The sequence below is a fragment of the Schistocerca gregaria genome, chromosome 3, assembly GCF_023897955.1.
Source record: "Schistocerca gregaria isolate iqSchGreg1 chromosome 3, iqSchGreg1.2, whole genome shotgun sequence".
In the NCBI taxonomy this organism is placed as follows: Eukaryota; Metazoa; Arthropoda; class Insecta; order Orthoptera; family Acrididae; genus Schistocerca; species Schistocerca gregaria.
The window spans coordinates 225951034-225969316 of record NC_064922.1 but is presented as its reverse complement, the minus strand read 5'-3'; the positions used below and the strand labels follow the sequence as shown (position 1 = coordinate 225969316).

Sequence of the window (18283 nt, the reverse complement as noted above, 5' to 3'; positions counted from 1 at the left end):
TTTTACACTTGATTTACCATTTTCTAGTGTCCACATCTCCACTAACTATCTCTAAATGACAAAATGCAAACTCAAATAGCAAAAGTGAACTACAAATAAAAAATGACAATTGAGAAATAAACCTATGGCAACCGTGACACCAACATCCAAAACAAAAATGCTATGAACTTAAGTACCAGCCTAATATATTACCCAGATAACAGACACATTGTGGAATGTTGGCAATAGTTTGTTCTAGAAACTTCCGGAAGATTGCTGGTGCACTAGCAGTGCTGAAAGGTAACCTGTTATATTTATGGAAGTCATAAGGAGAATTGAACACTAGAATAGCTTTAGAAGCCTCATTCAAAGGCAGTTGAAAATAATCTTCTGAAAGCTGAATCTTAGAATATTACTGACCCCTGCCAAATTTGAAAATAAATCATTAGGATGTGGAAGGGGACATGCCTACAATGGCATAATGCACCACCTTCTGTGTGAACAATAACTAAAATGTGATGCCCAACTGCTATAAGGAATCTGGGACAGCACTTATAACTACTGTAAGTGGTAAGTTCTACTCCAACTTCATTGTGAAAGGCCAAAGGTATTGGGTGGCTTCTGAAAAATTTTACCATTACCAACTGTTTTAGTGCAAAGTGGGCAGAAAAATTAGAAGCCTGTAGAAAATAAGGGGGCATATTGGAAACACAAGGGATTCATATTGGATAGAAAACCGAGAAACTGTATATGTATTGACGCAAAATCAGTTTTCTGCTGAGGGTTCTGCCACTACAAAGAAGGATTCTGATAACTTGCTTATACATTAATTCCACAACTACCCAGCCTAGTATCTGAAATTCAGGATGAACATAACTTGATAGCTTAGCTGGTACTTATTTTAAGGCTGGAGGCCCCAATCAGAGGCACATAGGCTGATTAATAATTTAGACTGAGTGCCCCACATAAAAAAGGAATAAAATTGGAATATGATAAACCATTGCTAACAGTGTAAGGTGGCACTGTGTTGCCACTGAATTTGGGAAGTTTATTTTCACCACCACACTCGACTGATGATGACTTGGTCAATTCTGACAAACACTGTTATGTGATCCTGGCAAAAACAACGTTAAGAAAAACCATCAGAACAACTGGGCTGTCCACAAAAAATGTTGCTGAGACTGAATGCAAAAACTGTCATGATGCAGTGCTTGTTGCCTGACCAGTCAAGCAGGGCTGCTTCATTTCTACCTGGACTGCGTGAGATGTTTGCTTTTGCCATCTGGCATACTAGATCATGTTGCATTTGCTATTCAAGATAACAGTTCTGATATATCATATTCTGTGGGAAAGATGGCCTGAGCTGCTTGTGAAATCTTGAGAGCCCTGGCCATAAGGAAAACTTCAGCTAAAGAAGGATATCACTGTCTTAATGCTTCAGCAAAACCTTTTGCTAATATGACCAGTACTTCACATATTTATGCTTCCTCATACCATTTCCGCAAGAACACATAAACTTCCATTTTCTACTCAGGTCCTGCAAGGTCCACGAGCCACAATATGTAACTGGCTGATGTTGACTTACAGTGTTGGAGAAACTCTTAAGTGAGTAACCATCATATACATTTTTGTTGCAAAATGTTCACTTAAAAGTTAGTTAATAATGGGTAAGGGCAGTATTGATGGTTCAAACAAAGGGTCCAATTTTTGCACAGGATTATAAGCCTGTGGGCTTGTACATAATAAAAAATCTCACTGTCTCTCAGGGCACTTCATATCACTTGCCTGTAAATGAAATGCAAAACATTTCCCAACCCTCTTGAGCTACATTAAAAGGCTGGAAAGCCTGGACTGCCAGGAGCTATTGTAACCATGGTGGAGTTGTCAGCTTCTGGATGAGTTTGTGCTATTGATTAAGCTGTTGTTTCCAAAGCTAAGAAAACTGCTTGTCCATCGTGGTTGTAACACTCAGGAAAGTGGCCTAGTAAGTCCTATTCTGAGACACAGTGGACTGTAGTTCCAAATGACCCTAACTCCCACTATTGTGTGCCTTTTATTTCATCAACAGAAGTTGATTCTTTTTGGACTAAAGAGAAACGAAGACTTATGGAGATGGATACCTGTTGAGTGTCATTTAGATACACTGCATACTCCTGAATAACTAAAATGTTAGTGCTGGAGAACACTGTAAGTCAGTCTGGTAAGTCAGTCCAGTTGGGAACCATTCAAAAGTGTATCATTGTGTCAATGCATGCACACACCATTAGTTCACTCATGGAGTCAGCATCATGTTAGGGAAATAGATGTATCTGTGTGCAAGCCAAATATTCAAGTCCAAATGTCCAGAAAATAGCCAAATACTGTAAAGTCGAGATAAATAAGTCCACTGGAGAGCACATAGTACTCATCAGCAAGCTGAGACAAGTGAGGCTGAGATGGTCTGCAGCAATCAAATCTGTTTCTGTTGTTTATCAACCTGGCCTGGTGTTGGCACATGTGTCACTCTGCACTACACCTAGTGATCTCACTGGATATATCTATAATTGCATCAACTGATCCATCAATATATCTGGCAGGATTACAAGGTTTGCAATTCCATTTATATGCTGTGGCAAAACATTAAAATGACTGATTTGGCTTATAAAATGACTCGACTTTGTGTGTTACAGAAATAAATATGTAATGCTCTTTGATTCAGCAGACAGTTTATATAACTTTGAAAGGTAAGAGCCTAATCATTAAACATTTTATGGCTGCATTGTTGTTATTTGCCATTTCATTTGGGAAGTTATCCATCAACATTTGTTTTCCAGAAACAATACACTGCAGGCCACAAACCCTCTTTTGTTTGCAGAAGGGACACTGAAAGAAAAAGCAATATGAATGGTAAACCTTTATAACTTCATTGATTTTTTAAATGGTTGATTACAAATTCTCTACAAAGCTAGTGCTCATGATGTTTAAACAAAGTGATGAAAAACACTGGAAAGGTAACTTCCTGCACTCTTAAAAACTGATGAGCTTGGTTACTTTATATATCACATTGATATTATCTATCTTCACAACATTTTAATGATTAATTATGAATGACAGAGTAGGGTGCACAGTGGTTAGGCCACTGGACTCCCATTTGTGAGGATGATGGTTCAAACCTGTGTCCGGCCATTCTGACTTAGATTTTCCGTTATTTCTCTGAATTGCTTCAGGCAAATGCTGGGACAGTTCCTTTGAAAGGATATGGCCAAATTCCTTCCCCATCCTTCCAAATCCGATGGGACCAGTGACCTTGATGTTTGCTCCCTTCCCCCCAACCAACCAACCAGTTATGAATGATTTATTGTTACATGTACAGCCACAGTGCATGTTTGTTGTAATCCTGTAGCACAGTTATATAAAAATGTTGTCTGGAAGATGGTTCACTGGTCCATTCTGCCTGTTCTTTTCACTTATGAAGTGGTACTATTATTATACAGCATTATGATCCATCAGTTTCTGTTTAAGAATGAAACATGTATTTTCGAATTTCTAGATTTTTGCCACAATTTATGTAAATTCTGAAGTGATGTACTAATGTTGTTGTTGATGTGGTCTTCAGTCCTGAGACTGGTTTGATGCAGCTCTCCATGCTACTCTATCCTGTGCAAGCTTCTTCATCTCCCAGTACCTACTGCAACCTACATACTTTTGAATCTGCTTAGTGTATTCATCTCTTGGTCTCCCTCTACGATTTTTACCCTCCACGCTGCCCTCCAATGCTAAATTTGTGATCCCTTGATGCCTCAGAACATGTCCTACCAACCGATCCCTTCTTCTGGTCAAGTTGTGCCACAAACTTCTCTTCTCCCCAATCCTATTCAACACTTCCTCATTAGTTATGTGATCTACCCATCTAATCTTCAGCATTCTTCTGTAGCACCACATTTCAAAAGCTTCTATTCTCTTCTTGTCCAAACTCTTTATCATCCATGTTTCACTTCCATACATGGCTACACTCCATACAAATACTTTCAGAAATGACTTCCTGACATTTACATCTATACTTGATGTTAACAAATTTCTCTTCTTCAGAAACGCTTTCCTTGCCATTGCCAGTCTACATTTTATATCCTCTCTACTTCAAACATCATCAGTTATTTTGCTCCCCAAATAGCAAAACTCCTTTACTACTTTAAGTGTCTCATTTCCTAATCTAATTCCCTCAGCATCACCTGAGTTAATTTGACTACATTCCATTATCCTCGTTTTGCTTTTGTTGATGTTCATCTTATATCCTCCTTTCAAGACCCTATCCATTCCGTTTAACTGCTCTTCCAAGTCCTTTGCTGTCTCTGACAGAATTACAATGTCATTGGCGAACCTCAAAGTTTTTATTTCTTCTCCATGGATTTTAATACCTACTCCGAATTTTTCTTTTGTGTCCTTCACTGCTTGCTCAATATACAGATTGAATAACATTGGGGGGAGACTACAACCCTGTCTCACTCCCTTCCCAAACACTGTTTCCCTTTCATGTCCCTCGACTCTTATAAATGCCATCTGCTTTCTGTACAAATTGTAAATAGCCTTTCGCTCCCTGTATTTTACCCCTGCCACCCTTAGAATTTGAAAGAGAGTATTGCAGTCAACATTGTCAAAAGCTTTCTCTAAGTCTACAAATGCTAGAAACGTAGGTTTGCCTTTCCTTAATCTTTCTTCTAAGATAAGTCGTAGGGTCAGTATTGCCTCACGTGTTCCAATATTTCTACGGAATCCAAACTGATCTTCCCCGAGGTCGGCTTCTACTAGTTTTTCCATTCGTCTGTAAAGAATTCGTGTTAGTATTTTGCAGCTGTGACTGATTAAACTGATAGTTCGGTAATTTTCACATCTGTCAACACCTGCTGTCTTTGGGATTGGAATTATTATATTCCTCTTGAAGTCTGAGGGTATTTCACCTGTTTCATACATCTTGCTCACCAGATGGTAGAGTTTTGTCAGGACTGGCTCTCTCAAGGCCGTCAGTAGTTCTAATGGAATGTTGTCTACTCCCGTTGCCTTGTTTCGACTCAGGTCTCTCAGTGCTCTGTCAAACTCTTCACGCAGTATCGTATCTCCTATTTCATCTTCATCTACATCCTCTTCCATTTCCATAATATTGTCCTCAAGTACATTGCCCTTGTATAGACCCTCTACATACTCCTTCCACCTTTCTGCTTTCCCTTCTTTGCTTAGAACTGGGTTTCCATCTGAGCTCTTGATGTTCATACAAGTGGTTCTCTTATGTCCAAAGGTTTCTTTAATTTTCCTGTAGGCAGTATCTATCTTACCCCTAGTGAGATAAGCCTCTACATCCTTACATTTGTCCTCTAGCCATCCCTGCTTATCCATTTTGCACTTCCTGTTGATCTCATTTTTGAGACATTTGTATTCCTTTTTGCCTGCTTTATTTACTGCATTTTTGTATTTTCTCCTTTCATCAATTAAAATTAAAATCTCTTCTGTTACCCAAGGATTTCTACTAGCCCTCATCTTTTTACCTTCTTGATCCTCTGCTGCCTTCATTACTTCATCCCTCAGGACTACCCATTCTTTTTCTCTTTCCCCCATTCCTGTCAATTGTTCCCTTATGCTCTGCCTGAAACTCTGTACAACCTCTGGTTCTTTCAGTTTATCCAGGTTCCATCTCCTTAAATTCCCACCTTTTGCAGTTTCTTCAGTTTTAATCTACAGTTCATAACCAATAGATTGTGGTCAGAGGCCACTTCTGCCCCTGGAAATGTCTTACAATTTAAAATCTGGTTCCTAAATCTCTGTCTTACCATTATATAATCTATCTGAAACCTTCTAGTATCTCCAGGGTTCTTCCATGTGTACAACCTTCTTTCATGATTCTTAAACCAAGTGTTAGCTATGATTAAGTTATGCTCTGTGCAAAATTCTACCAGGTGGCTTCCTCTTGCATTTCTTAGCCCCAATCCATATTCATCTACTATGTTTCCTTCTGTTCCTTTTCCTACTTTACCTATCCATTTCCCTTTTTAAATTTTCTAACCTACCTGCCCAATTAAGGGATCTGACATTCCACACTCCGATCCGTAGAACACCAGTTTTCTTTCTCCTGATAACGACATCCTTTTGAGTAGTTCCTGCCTGGAGATCTGAATGGGGGACTATTTTACCTCTGGAATATTTTACCCAAGAGGACGCCATCATCATTTAATCATACAGTAAAGCTGCATGCACTCGATAAAAATTATGGCCGTAGTTTCCCCTTGCTTTCAGCCGTTCACAGTACCAGCACAGCCAGGCTGTTTTGGTTATTGTTACAAGGCCAGATCAGTCAATCATCCAGACTGTTGCCCTTGCAACTACTGAAAAGGTTGCTGCCCCTCTTCAGGAACCACACATTTGTCTGGCCTCTCAACAGATACCCCTCCGTTGTGGTTGCACCTACGGTACGGCTATCTGTATCGCTGAGGCATGCAAGCCTCCCCACCAACGGCAAGGTCCATGGTTCATGGAAGGGGGGGGGGGGGGTACTAATAATCTTTGCAAAAGACCATTCTATAAAATGGATTAAGGGATAATAGATTATGGGCAGAAGGACATAACTCAGTGAGAGCCAGAGGAAGGCAGATGCCCCCCTCCCCCCTCCCCTGCTTCCCCTCATCCTCTGGATAAAAGCACCTTTGTAATCTGGGATTGCATTCTGCCCCACAAACAAAAATACATATCATTTCACCATCACTTTAAAGAAAACTTGGAACATGTAGTTGTTACTAACTAGTAGCAAATGCACCCAGAGGCATTTGTTGTGAGACGTCAAAACTATTTCATCATTCACCATGAAGCTAATATGAGTTACCATCTTCTAGTCAGATCCTAAGTACACTCTTGTGGTTCTGTACTGATGGACTTGTTGTTTCCAACTATGTTATCTGCTATGTTATAGATTTCTTGATGTGATCCCCTAGCATGATATGTAAACTCTATACCACTGCATATAAAACTGTACCATAAGAATTTATAGTCACACTTACCTTACTGCAAGGGCAGTCAGTGAACACTTGTAAATCCACTGCAATACTGTCCCTTATACCAACTGCCATTATATGAAAATTTTCTTTCCACATTAAATCATTCATATTTGGTGGGTCTTTCACAATAATTTCTGCTGTGACATTGATTATATCACCACTCTTCAGCATTGAAATTTTATTACCTTCTGACACACTTCCATCTGGTCCTTTTGGATTGTATGTTACAGATACATACTCTGCATCATCTTTCAGTTCAACAGATGCAGAAATTTCCTAAAATTGATGGAAATATCATTGTTACTGAAAAGTAAGTTAATTTATTTGTTATCTAGTAAATATCTTATTGCGAATGTCTGTCATCTTTGAGATCGTTACTATTTGCTACTATAAACTGGTTGTAGGCTTTCTGTTTAAGACATATTGGGAATTTACTTCAGAATACAGTGTTCAGTTTCTCAAACAAACTCCAATGAATTTTTACCTGCCTGTTTTCATAACGTATAATTTTGATAGTGTCATTATCAGTCTTTTCTAGTCTCCTACTGCCATACTGGTGGTACATCAGTTAGTTGAAGAATCAGTAGAACACTGAGAAACAACAGTAATATAGGAAATCAAGGAGAGAAGGTTGATAAATTGGTAGGACAAGAGGTAGATGACAGTTGCAAATGAAGCATTAGGCAACATTTGAGTGAAACAGAGGAAAAGAACAGATTAGAAAATGAATTGGTAACTTCTAGAGATAAAACATTGAGGGAATCAGAGGATCAAATAGGCCAAAAGATGTAGCCCAGTAGGAATCCTTTGACAAAACATGAGATATTGAATTTAACTGATTGAAGAAGGAAACATAAACATGCAGCAAATAAGGCAAGCAAGAGGCAAAATGGATATCTAAAAAATGAGACTGACAGAGGGGCCAAAATTGAAAAGCAAGAATGGCTTGAGGCAAAGTGTAAAATGGCAAAGCAGGAATGGTTAGATGTGAAATGCAGAACTATAGAAGTATGTGTGACGATAGGAAATAGATATGCCACATAGAGGAAAAATAAAGAAATCATTGGAGAGAACAGATCACTTTTATGAATATTAAGAGGTCATGTGGTAAGTAAATGCTAAGCAAATGAGGAAAGGCTAAAAGGGTAAAGAAATATATATAAAGGCTATGCAAGGTAAACAAAGCTGAAGACAATATTATGGGAACAGGAAGTAGATGAAGATGAGAGGGAAGATATGAGATACCCTGAGAAGAATCTGACAAGGACGTATTTGGAAAGGGAATTAAAGTTCATGGGAAAGAAACTAAAGCTAGAGGTTTGTCAGTAATATTGCAGTTCTGTTAAAGATGGAAAAGGACTTGGAAAATCAGTTGAACAGAATGGATAGTATCTTAAAAAGAAGTTATAAGATAAACTACAACAAGGAAAATGCAATGTACCCTAATTAAATGAGGTGATGCTGAGGGAATTAGTTTACAAAATAAGACATTGAAAGAAGTAAATGAGTTTTCTTATTCTAATGGAAAATAAATGATTATGGCAAAAGGAGGAAATGGCAAGTAAAGCATTTCTAAATTATATATGTCTGGAGTGTGACCATGTATTGAAGTGAGCCATGGATGATAAACAGTTCAGACAAGAAGAGAATAGAAGTTTTTGAAATGTGGTACTATAAAACAGGTTAATATGGATGCAGATTGTAATAGCTACACAGAGATGTAGAGGCTTTCAAAGCATAAATTGATGTGAAAGCCAGACATACCAACAATTAAACGGAACAGCCATGGGTACCAGGATGGCCTGAGAATGTTGACATATCGGTCAGCTTTTGTCATGCAAATGTTTTTGATGTTTTAGACATGAGCCGTGTATCAGATTTGTTCCAAAGCTTCTCAATTTTGATCAGAAGAACCGTAGCATGAACATCGCTCAGGAGCTCTTGAATGACATCAGTGATGATCCTCATTTGCTCAGAAGTGTCATAGCTGGTGACAAAACATGGGTTTACAGCTATGATGTCAAAACCAAAGGCTAGGTGTCTCAAAAGAAGCATATCAGAGAGCCAGGACTGAAAAAAGCACGCTAAGTTCGATCAAATGTCAAAGTTTTGCTCACTGTTTTACCATGGCATCATGAATTTTTGCCTCTAGGTTGTACAGTTAATAAGGAGTCTTACCTTGATGTTATGCACTGTTTGCAACAAGCAATACACAAAAAACTTCAGGAATTGTAGAAAAACAATTCATGGCTTTTGCATCATGACAAGCCACCTGCTGATTCATTGTTGTTTGTGAGAGATTTTTTGGCCAAAGACAACATGACAATCATGCCTCAGCCACCATACTCATGGGATTTGGCTCCCTGCAACTTTTTCCCACTCCCAAAACTTAAGAGACATATGAAAGGATGAAGATTCTCAACGATTGAGGAAATAAAAAGTGTGTCACTGGAAGTACTCAAGGCTGTACCAAAAAGTGCTTATGAGAAGTGCTTCAAGGATTTGAAGAAGTGTTGGCACAAGTGTACTGTATCTGAGGGGGATTACTTTCAAGGGGACAACATGAATATTTTGAATAAATAAATATTTTTTCATAAAAATATAATCACCTTTACTTTTTGAACACACCTCCTACTGTAACCATGGTGGAATGCAGACAGTTCACAAACTTGATTATTTCAGAAATGTCTTCACCCTTGGCCTGAAAGCCAAGATTATGTCCTTTTGGACTTCAGTTAAATCATACCATTTCTGTGATACAACAACGATTGCACTGTTTTCCAAGGCCTGCAACATGTCTTATATAACCGCCGCTGCTAATGGTTACTGGATGCTGATGTCAGACACAGGTGGTGGTTGTGACTGGACACACACACACACACACACACACACACACACACACACACACATGTGTACAGGGTGTGAAGATATAAGTGCAGATATTACTTATATTTTTATATGTGGTATCTTAATATGTACACATATCAGTGTGTTGGTTGTTTTTTCTCTGTGTCAAATAGTCTTCCCACAAAAACATAAACTTTGTGACCTGATGTTTTCCGCATGTTTGTAACTGCACCATTAAATGGACTACACTTGTTAGTATAAATTACCCATTTTGCATCTTTGTGTCCACACTTCAATACCTGGCCTCCTGCCCAAAGGAAAATTAATGCTTATGTCTCGGTCTTGCCACATGCACTTAGAGTCCTTTTCCAACCTAAAGGCATGTTACTCCTAATAGCTACAATAATCAGTTTTCAAGTAAAGCAAATCCTGATGTAATGTTTTTCGCTACACTGTCTTCAGCCACCAATAGAAATATCTGCACTTAACACCAGTTACACAGTATATACAGGATTTTACAGTGCAAAAGCATTGTAAAATCCTATATATACAGTGTAACTGTAAATAACTGAAAATGTATCTGATCTGAAAAGTATTACAAAAGCTTGTAACATTAAATGTCAATTGGTACAACATTTTAGTTTTCTTTGTTTTTCTGCCTACATGACTAGTCACAATGTTTGTACAGCAGTACCGCTTAGTGTGTTGTCATTGGGTCACTCTTTGTTTGAGCTTATGAAGAGATAATGAAAATGAGTTGTTTGAACTGAAAATGAATAAGCCTTAGAGTGTGTGACACCATAAAAAATATATTGCATGTAACAGACAGTTTGCTGGTGAATGTAATAAATGGAAGATGTATACAGTTTGAACTACAATTTTCAACACAAGACTGTGAAAATGATTCCATAAGATTCATATTTTTTCTTGATGTTTTTGGAGTTAAGGAGACAAGATTTTGACAGAGACTGCAAAACTGCAGTTGAAGCATGTAAGTAGATATTTTATATTTATATCTGCCTGATATATATTTAGTTTAGAAAAGTTAAATTGTGAATGAAGTGTTGATCACTTAAATGACTGTTGCTGAGATGTTGTGGTATGTTGCAATAATACCTACAAATATCTTTAATCACTTGTCCAATATCATAAAATACCTAACAGGCAGCCAACCAATATGAAATGGAAACAAGAATCTTCTGAGTATTTCATTCTTATCTGCAGATAAATTTTCAACTAACAACGTTATTATGTGTAATAGAAAAGACAAAGGTGTTTACTTGAGATGTAGTTTAAAAATATTACACTAGCAACACAATGTCAAAGACTATTTGGTCCTATTTCATTAAATTTAAGCCATTGTGCTATTTCAGTTCAAGTAAATAGGCTTTATGCAGTCACAAATATTGACATATCACACATATGTAGCTGTAAACTTACTTGTTCAGCATCATTTCTGTAGTAATTGTGGTAGTAATGTGTCCTTATCTATGCAACTATCAATGTGTTTGCAACATACAAGAGTGACAATCAGATATAGTGCTTCTGTCCTTTTAGCATTTTATAGTAATACTGCTAACAGTGAGTCTGCGTACACATCATTTCTGAGAAATGCCTCTAACAGATTGACCAGATTTAAAGGCACCTTCAGTCCTGATCTGTATGAACTCATTTAGTTCTCTACATTGACTCATTTTGACAGAAAACATGACTACAGTGCTGATACATTGTTTCTGCAGAACCTGATGCCACACACAGCATGAACAGTGATGTATTTAGACACTTTTCTCCATGAAATGTAATTTTTCTTTCCCAGAAGTAGAGTGTAAGATGAAACATAACTACTGTATTTATACATATTTAAAATTGTTTAAGACTAACACAAAATGGACACAGGACAAAACTTTACTTAAATACTTGTAAAGACAGAATCACATGATGGCATGGACATTTTGTTTACAGACGTAATGAAATAATATTACTGACTTCTTTATTTGTTATTAATTCATCATTACTTACATTGTATTGATTTTGCAATAGTGTAACTATGTTGGAAGAATCCTCCAATAAAACTTCAACTCTTGATCCCAGTAACAACTTCTCCAGTTCTTGATACACTTCAATTATATTGCTTGTTACAGCAAAAATTACATGAGCAGATTCTTCTTGAACTCTCTGAGTAATTAGAGATATTGAAGGATAGTCCTGCGATACTGACATAGAATAGTAGCCTTCACTATCTAAATGACATTCACCATCATTTGGAATTATGATGCCCCCTAGCTGTAACAAAATATCATGTTATAATTTGAACACATTATCTTGCCTGCTATTAAAACTTGTAAAATGAATAGATTATTATTTGCATGTTTAGAATTTCTGCTAGAGTGAAACATTTCCGAGTAAAATGATTTTTAAAAATGAAAATACAACTAAGCCAACAAATGTGACATTTCATTGTGCTAAGATAATATATGTTTTATGTTTACTAAACCATTACATTGCATAATAAATGCTTTTCAAGTGTTGCTCTGTTATCATCATTCTAATCAGTTTACATGAGTAAATCAGGGCAAGACATATTCCTATGGTATCCAAATTATTGGTATCCCAATTATTTCCAATTTCCATATATAAATCAATGCACTACATAGTGCTATGTATAACTTTCACAAGTTATACACTAGAGCTGATAATGGAAGTACATGTTTGTGAGCAACAGTTACCTTCTCAGTGAGGCAAATACGTTTTTTGATCAGAAAGGGACAGTTTACTCTCAGAAGCAAATAAAACAAATTAAATGCAGCTTAGGCAAACCCAGAAACTAAAGTAAAGTCAGGTAATGTCAAAAGACTCATAAATTCTTATAACCCTACGTTAATGAAAAGCTTAACAAGAGCCTATCCAATCTTACTCACCGGAAGGCTCTATTTTACTCGAAAGTAATACTCACCATCTCCATTGCATTACTAAGCTACACTTGCCCCTTGGGTGGTGCTAATAGCCTTGACAGGTGAACCTATCACCAAAATGTTAACTGTAAGGGTGAAAAACAGGTCAGAGAAGCCTATCCTGATACTGCTCAACTCAAGCATGTCATCATACAAGTGAGTTCTAAGATCGATCTTGCTGAGGATGTTCTTTGGGGTAGCTCATACAGTAGTGTACATAGTGAAACATCGTGGAATGATTGTGTTTGATAATAGTAACGTGATGTCTGATTTAAAAAGTTTTGTAAATAATAGATGGTGTCCCAACAAACTTAATAAATGGAAAATGCATACAATGTGAACAGTTTTCTACATGGCAGTTGAGCCCACTGCCTTTGATCATGTGAACCACATGAATGCCTGGAAATGAGAATTCTGACAAAGATTACAAAGTTGCAAATGAATTAGATGAGTACAGAAACTTCCTGGCAGATTAAAACTGTGTACCCGACCGAGACTCGAACTCGGGACCTTTGCCTTTCACGGGCAAGTGCTCTACCAACTGAGCTACCGAAGCACGACTCACGGCCGGTACTCACAGCTTTACTTCTGCCAGTATCCGTCTCCTACCTTCCAAACTTTACAGAAGCTCTTCTGCACGTGCTTCGGTAGCTCAGTTGGTAGAGCACTTGCCCGCGAAAGGCGAAGGTCCCGAGTTTGAGTCTCGGTCGGGCACACAGTTTTAATCTGCCAGGAAGTTTCATATCAGCGCACACTCCGCTACAGAGTGAAAATTTCATTCTGGTAACATCCCCCAGGCTGTGGCTAAGCCATGTCTCCACAGTATCCTTTCTTTCAGGAGTGCTAGTTCTGCAAGGTTCGCAGAAGAGCTTCTGTAAAGTTTGGAAGGTAGGAGACGGATACTGGCAGAAGTAAAGCTGTGAGTACCGGCCGTGAGTCGTGCTTCGGTAGCTCAGTTGGTAGAGCACTTGCCCGTGAAAGGCAAAGGTCCCGAGTTCGAGTCTCGGTCGGGCACACAGTTTTAATCTGCCAGGAAGTTTCATATCAGCGCACACTCCGCTGCAGAGTGAAAATTTCATTCTGGTAGATGAGTACAGATAATGTACAGAAAGTTCTGGTTGAAAATTACAAATTATTTAGGAATTAAAGGAGTCAACTGACTGAAAGGCAGAAGTGCTGCATTGTTGATAGGTACATAAACAAAATGTACAGAGCTTGGTTAGATTTTGGAATGCACTTCCTTGTTCTAGCTGTAGGAAAAACATGCACAAAAGCACACCCACAGTTACTCACATGCACATACATGTCTCTGCATTGTGCTCAGTCGTCTGTGTGTTTGTGTGCATGTTTTTCATACAGCTAGAAAAAGGATGTGCATTTGAAAAGCCACCCAAGATCTGTTCCTTTTATTTGTGTACTTTTTGACAACTCAGTGCTTCTGCCTTTAGATATGTACAAATTTTACTTTAAATTTGTTCTTAAGTGATTATCTGTGGAAAGAGAGTGGTAAGTTACAGTACCCAAACAAGATTGTCCTGTACACAACTGGAGCCTCCACACTCTACTGAACTGCACTCAGAATGCATATGTACTGTGCTTCCTTTAACAGATGCCTGTACATAGTGATTTACTGTAGTGAAAAGAGTATTTACAGAGAAGTTTTGATTTTAAAAAAGCTTCAACTATGCAAGTCATGAGGGTGGTGCAAGATGTTTTTTGAGCAGGTTACTTTAAAACTTGTTGAAAAAAAGCTATCATGTACTGAATAAGTTGGTTGGTTGGTTTCGGGAAGGGGACCAAACACCAAGGTCATCAGTCCCATTGGGTGAGGAAAGGAAGTTGGCCATGCCCTTTCAGAGAAGCCATCCTGAAACTTGCCTAAAGTGATTCAGGTAAATCATGGAAAACCTAAATCAGGATGGCTGGTCATGGGTTTGAACCATCATCCTCCTGAATGTGAGTCCAATGTGCTAACCACTGCACCACATCGCTCAGTCTACTGAACAGGTAATTGGAGATTATCAGTTGCAGAGATATATACTAAGAGGAAACTTTGGAAGAAGTACAGTGAGTTTAGCAAACATGTCTTGGCAACATGTATTGATTTCTCTGTGACATATGGCTGTAGAAATAAGAGCAAAGATGAAGTTCTAGTCTGAGATATCAAAGGTATTCTACACATGCAGAAGATTGTAATAAGGTGGTGTCACTTCACTGATACTGTGTAACATAGTACTTGAAAGAGTCATCCAGAAATGAAGTGAAATGAGAATGATGGTGACAGGAATGGATGAATCCATAACATTTGCAGATGGTTTCACATCTGTCATACAGTTGGAGCTTAAGTGGTCAAGGCAAAGAGCACCTAACACGAAAGAAAAACTGGCCTGTAAATTAATACTAAGAAGATGAAAATGATGGCATTAAACATGGGAGTGCCCAGAGCAGTACATAGGAACCTCTGGTTTCTTAATTTTATAGAGTGGAGACCAAACGTTTCTGAGCGCCTACCATTTAAAACTGATGTACCTTCACTCTTGACACACGCCCTATGAGAGATCGTGCATCCATACAATTCACAGGCTCATGTATAGTGGCCACTTGAGTTGACCCCATGGTGTGATCTGGTGATCTGCTAAGGCATCAATATTATTTAAGCAGTTGCAAATGAATACTGAGCCTATTCTGTACCCTATATTACTGTTGCCCAGTCAATGTGTTGAGTGCTATGTGCAACCTGTATCTTACTTGTTGTTCTATAAAGTACTATGTTCCATAAATTGTGTTTGTTCTTGCTGTAGAAAACTTGGTGATGAATAACGGTTATGTTTTATCTGCATGTTAGTGTCAGTACTTGGTCTTCTGACAAACATCTCGGAGGAAGAAATACTCCAACATATCATTCTCCAGAAGCAAGCTTGGTGGAACAACAGCAGGCTCTCACCACCACTCTCAGTCAGGTGGCCTCTGCATGTTCACAGAAGGTTACTCTCCTGTCAATACAACCGTCACCCTTTCCAGCATATGATGAATCGGCTGATGGCTGGCACTCCCACATGACACATTATCAGGTTCCTTGCATGGACAATGCAAACCTGTGTAGGTCTTTCTTTCTTTCCTGGATTTTGCCACGTGTTTATCAGTTGTTGAGCCAACTTGCATCTTTGCAAGATGCAGTCAGCTTCTCATTTGATGAAATGTGCAAGCCTCTCTCAACCTATTACTGTTACAGAACAGATGTCATTGCGATGCATGTAGAATTGTACTGTTGTCAGAAATGCCCAAACTAATCTTGCAAAGCCTGGGCTGCAGAATTTCAAGGGTTGAGAAGTTGTAAATTTGTCATAGTATCCACCACGAATCCTACGCTGATCATATGGTATGTGATGTTATTATTCATTTAGCACCAGATAGGGAAGTCCATGAAAAAGCACTGCAACAAGTGTTGAAAGAAAGCCCACACTGAATTGGTGTGTAACTCCTCTTCAAACATGGTAAGTGCAGAAGTATTGATGGACATAAACTGTATCTCTACAGTGACTATCTCCCTGAACAAATTGTTTATTAACAATTTGTATTTAATAAACCACTAAAAGTGCAAGTGGACACAGGAGTTGCAGTGACTTTGTAAACACATAAATATATGTGGACTTGGGTTTCCCTCCCCTCACATAGGTTTCACAGAAGTCAGTTAGCTACACACCTGTCTCTTATAAATCTGTTGTTCACCGTCTTACCTTCCTTGTAGTGGATCAGTCCCACACTACAGATCTGTTCTTGTTGGATCCGTTTAACACTTTTGGTTTCTCCATTGAGGAGGTAAATTTAGTGTCAGATCAATTCAATATCAGCAACTGGAGGCCCCCTGGTCTAAGTTTTGATCTCTGTTTTCCCCTTATTTAGGTTGTGCTACCAGATTTCAGGCCCATATTACCATGAAAGAGTCCATTCGACATCATTTTTGTCAGATGGGCATGTGTCTGTCACATTGTGCAACTCTGTTGAGGCCAAATCCATTCATTTGACATCACTCAATGTCATTCAGCCTATTTCTTCCAGTTGTGGGGCTACACCACTGGTCATCGTTGACAAGCTGATAGGTAAGCTTCATTTCTGTGGTGTCTTTAGTGTCACATGATTGATGCAGTCTGGGATAGATACATATCCTTTGCCCTGCTGGGATGAGTCACTTGCAAAATTATCATGTAGCCACTTCTTTTCCAAGGTTGATTTGTTGGAAGTCCAATGTGCTAACCACTGCACCACATCGCTCAGTCTACTGAACAGGTAATTGGAGATTATCAGTTGCAGAGATATATACTAAGAGGAAACTTTGGAAGAAGTACAGTGAGTTTAGCAGGACCCCTTGAATGAGACCACTAGGTGCTTTCTTGTTTTCAATACACCTTTTGCTCTGCAACAAACTTTTGGCGTCAGTTGTGCATCTCCAATTTTTCTGCATTTTTTAGAACAGCTGACAGCCTCTGTGCCTGGCTGCTTCAGTTAACTAGAATATATTGTTTTGCATTCTTCCACCAAAGGTCACCTTAGTAATCTCCGACCGTTGTTTTCTGTTTTGCAGTCTGCAGGTCTCAAGTGCAATCTTGTCAAATCTCAACTTTTTCAGACATCAATTGAGTATTTTGGTTTTGAGGTTTCTTGCACAGGGGTCAAGCCATTGGGTCAACATGTTGATGCAATTGCGGCTTTGCTGTGGCTGACCTCCATTAAAGAACTGCTGGCATTTCTAGGTAAAGTTGTATACTACCATAAGTTTTTGTGCATAAAAATGTGCTTTTTTCTGGTCCCCAGCCAGTGACTGAGCATTTGCTTTGCTTAAATTTGCCCCCTGTTGAGCCACTTTTCAGCTGGATCAGCATTTCATGTTGGCTGCAGGTGCCGCTCAGCATGGCTTTGGTGCGAGGTTGGTGCACAAATGTGCGGACAGGTCTGAACAACCCGTTGCTTGTGCTTTTAAGACTTTAAATACCTCTTAGCAGTGGTATTCTCAGATTGACAAGGAGGCTTTAGTGATTGTGTTCGCCCTCAAGAAATTTCACATCTTTGTGTATGGTTCTAAGTTCCATTTACTCATGGATCATAAGCCATTGGTTGTCTTTGGAGCACTTTGGCTTCCATGCCAGACAAGGGAGCACATTGTTTGCAGAAGTTGGCTCTCCTCCTCTCCTTACCAGCTGACAGCACAACAGCCCAATGCCAATGCCTTACCTTGCCTTCTGATTTGGTCAGATCCAACATTTGATCAGGATAAGCTGCTTTGTTTCTATTTAGATACTGAGAACCACAATGAAGTCAATGGTTTTCCCATCAATAATGCCAAACAGCATCAGCTGTCGCCACGGATCCTGCACTTAGTCAGGTCATCTCTTTCGTGCGGCATGGTTGGCCAAAAAATCTCCAGACAATGCCTCATACCCCTTGTGTAATTACTTCTCCCACCAGCAATGCCTTTCTGTGTTTGACAGGGTT

The 18283-nt window shown here is 38.8% G+C and overlaps 1 protein-coding gene and 1 non-coding gene across 2 annotated transcripts in view; one reads left to right on the top strand and one right to left on the bottom strand.

The window, feature by feature from the left end:
- Positions 1 to 18283, bottom strand: part of LOC126354379 (integrin beta-PS-like) — a 150723-nt gene that overhangs the window by 40892 nt on the left and 91548 nt on the right. Inside the window, exons 7-8 of the mRNA XM_050003979.1 lie at positions 11862 to 12125; positions 6999 to 7271 (exon numbers count right to left, since the gene is read on the bottom strand). Of these exons, the coding sequence (XP_049859936.1) occupies positions 6999 to 7271; positions 11862 to 12125 (537 nt within the window). The remainder of the gene's footprint in view (positions 1 to 6998; positions 7272 to 11861; positions 12126 to 18283) is intronic.
- Trnas-uga (transfer RNA serine (anticodon UGA)) lies at positions 13734 to 13808 on the top strand. The gene has a single exon. It is a non-coding gene; the product is annotated as a tRNA-Ser (tRNA).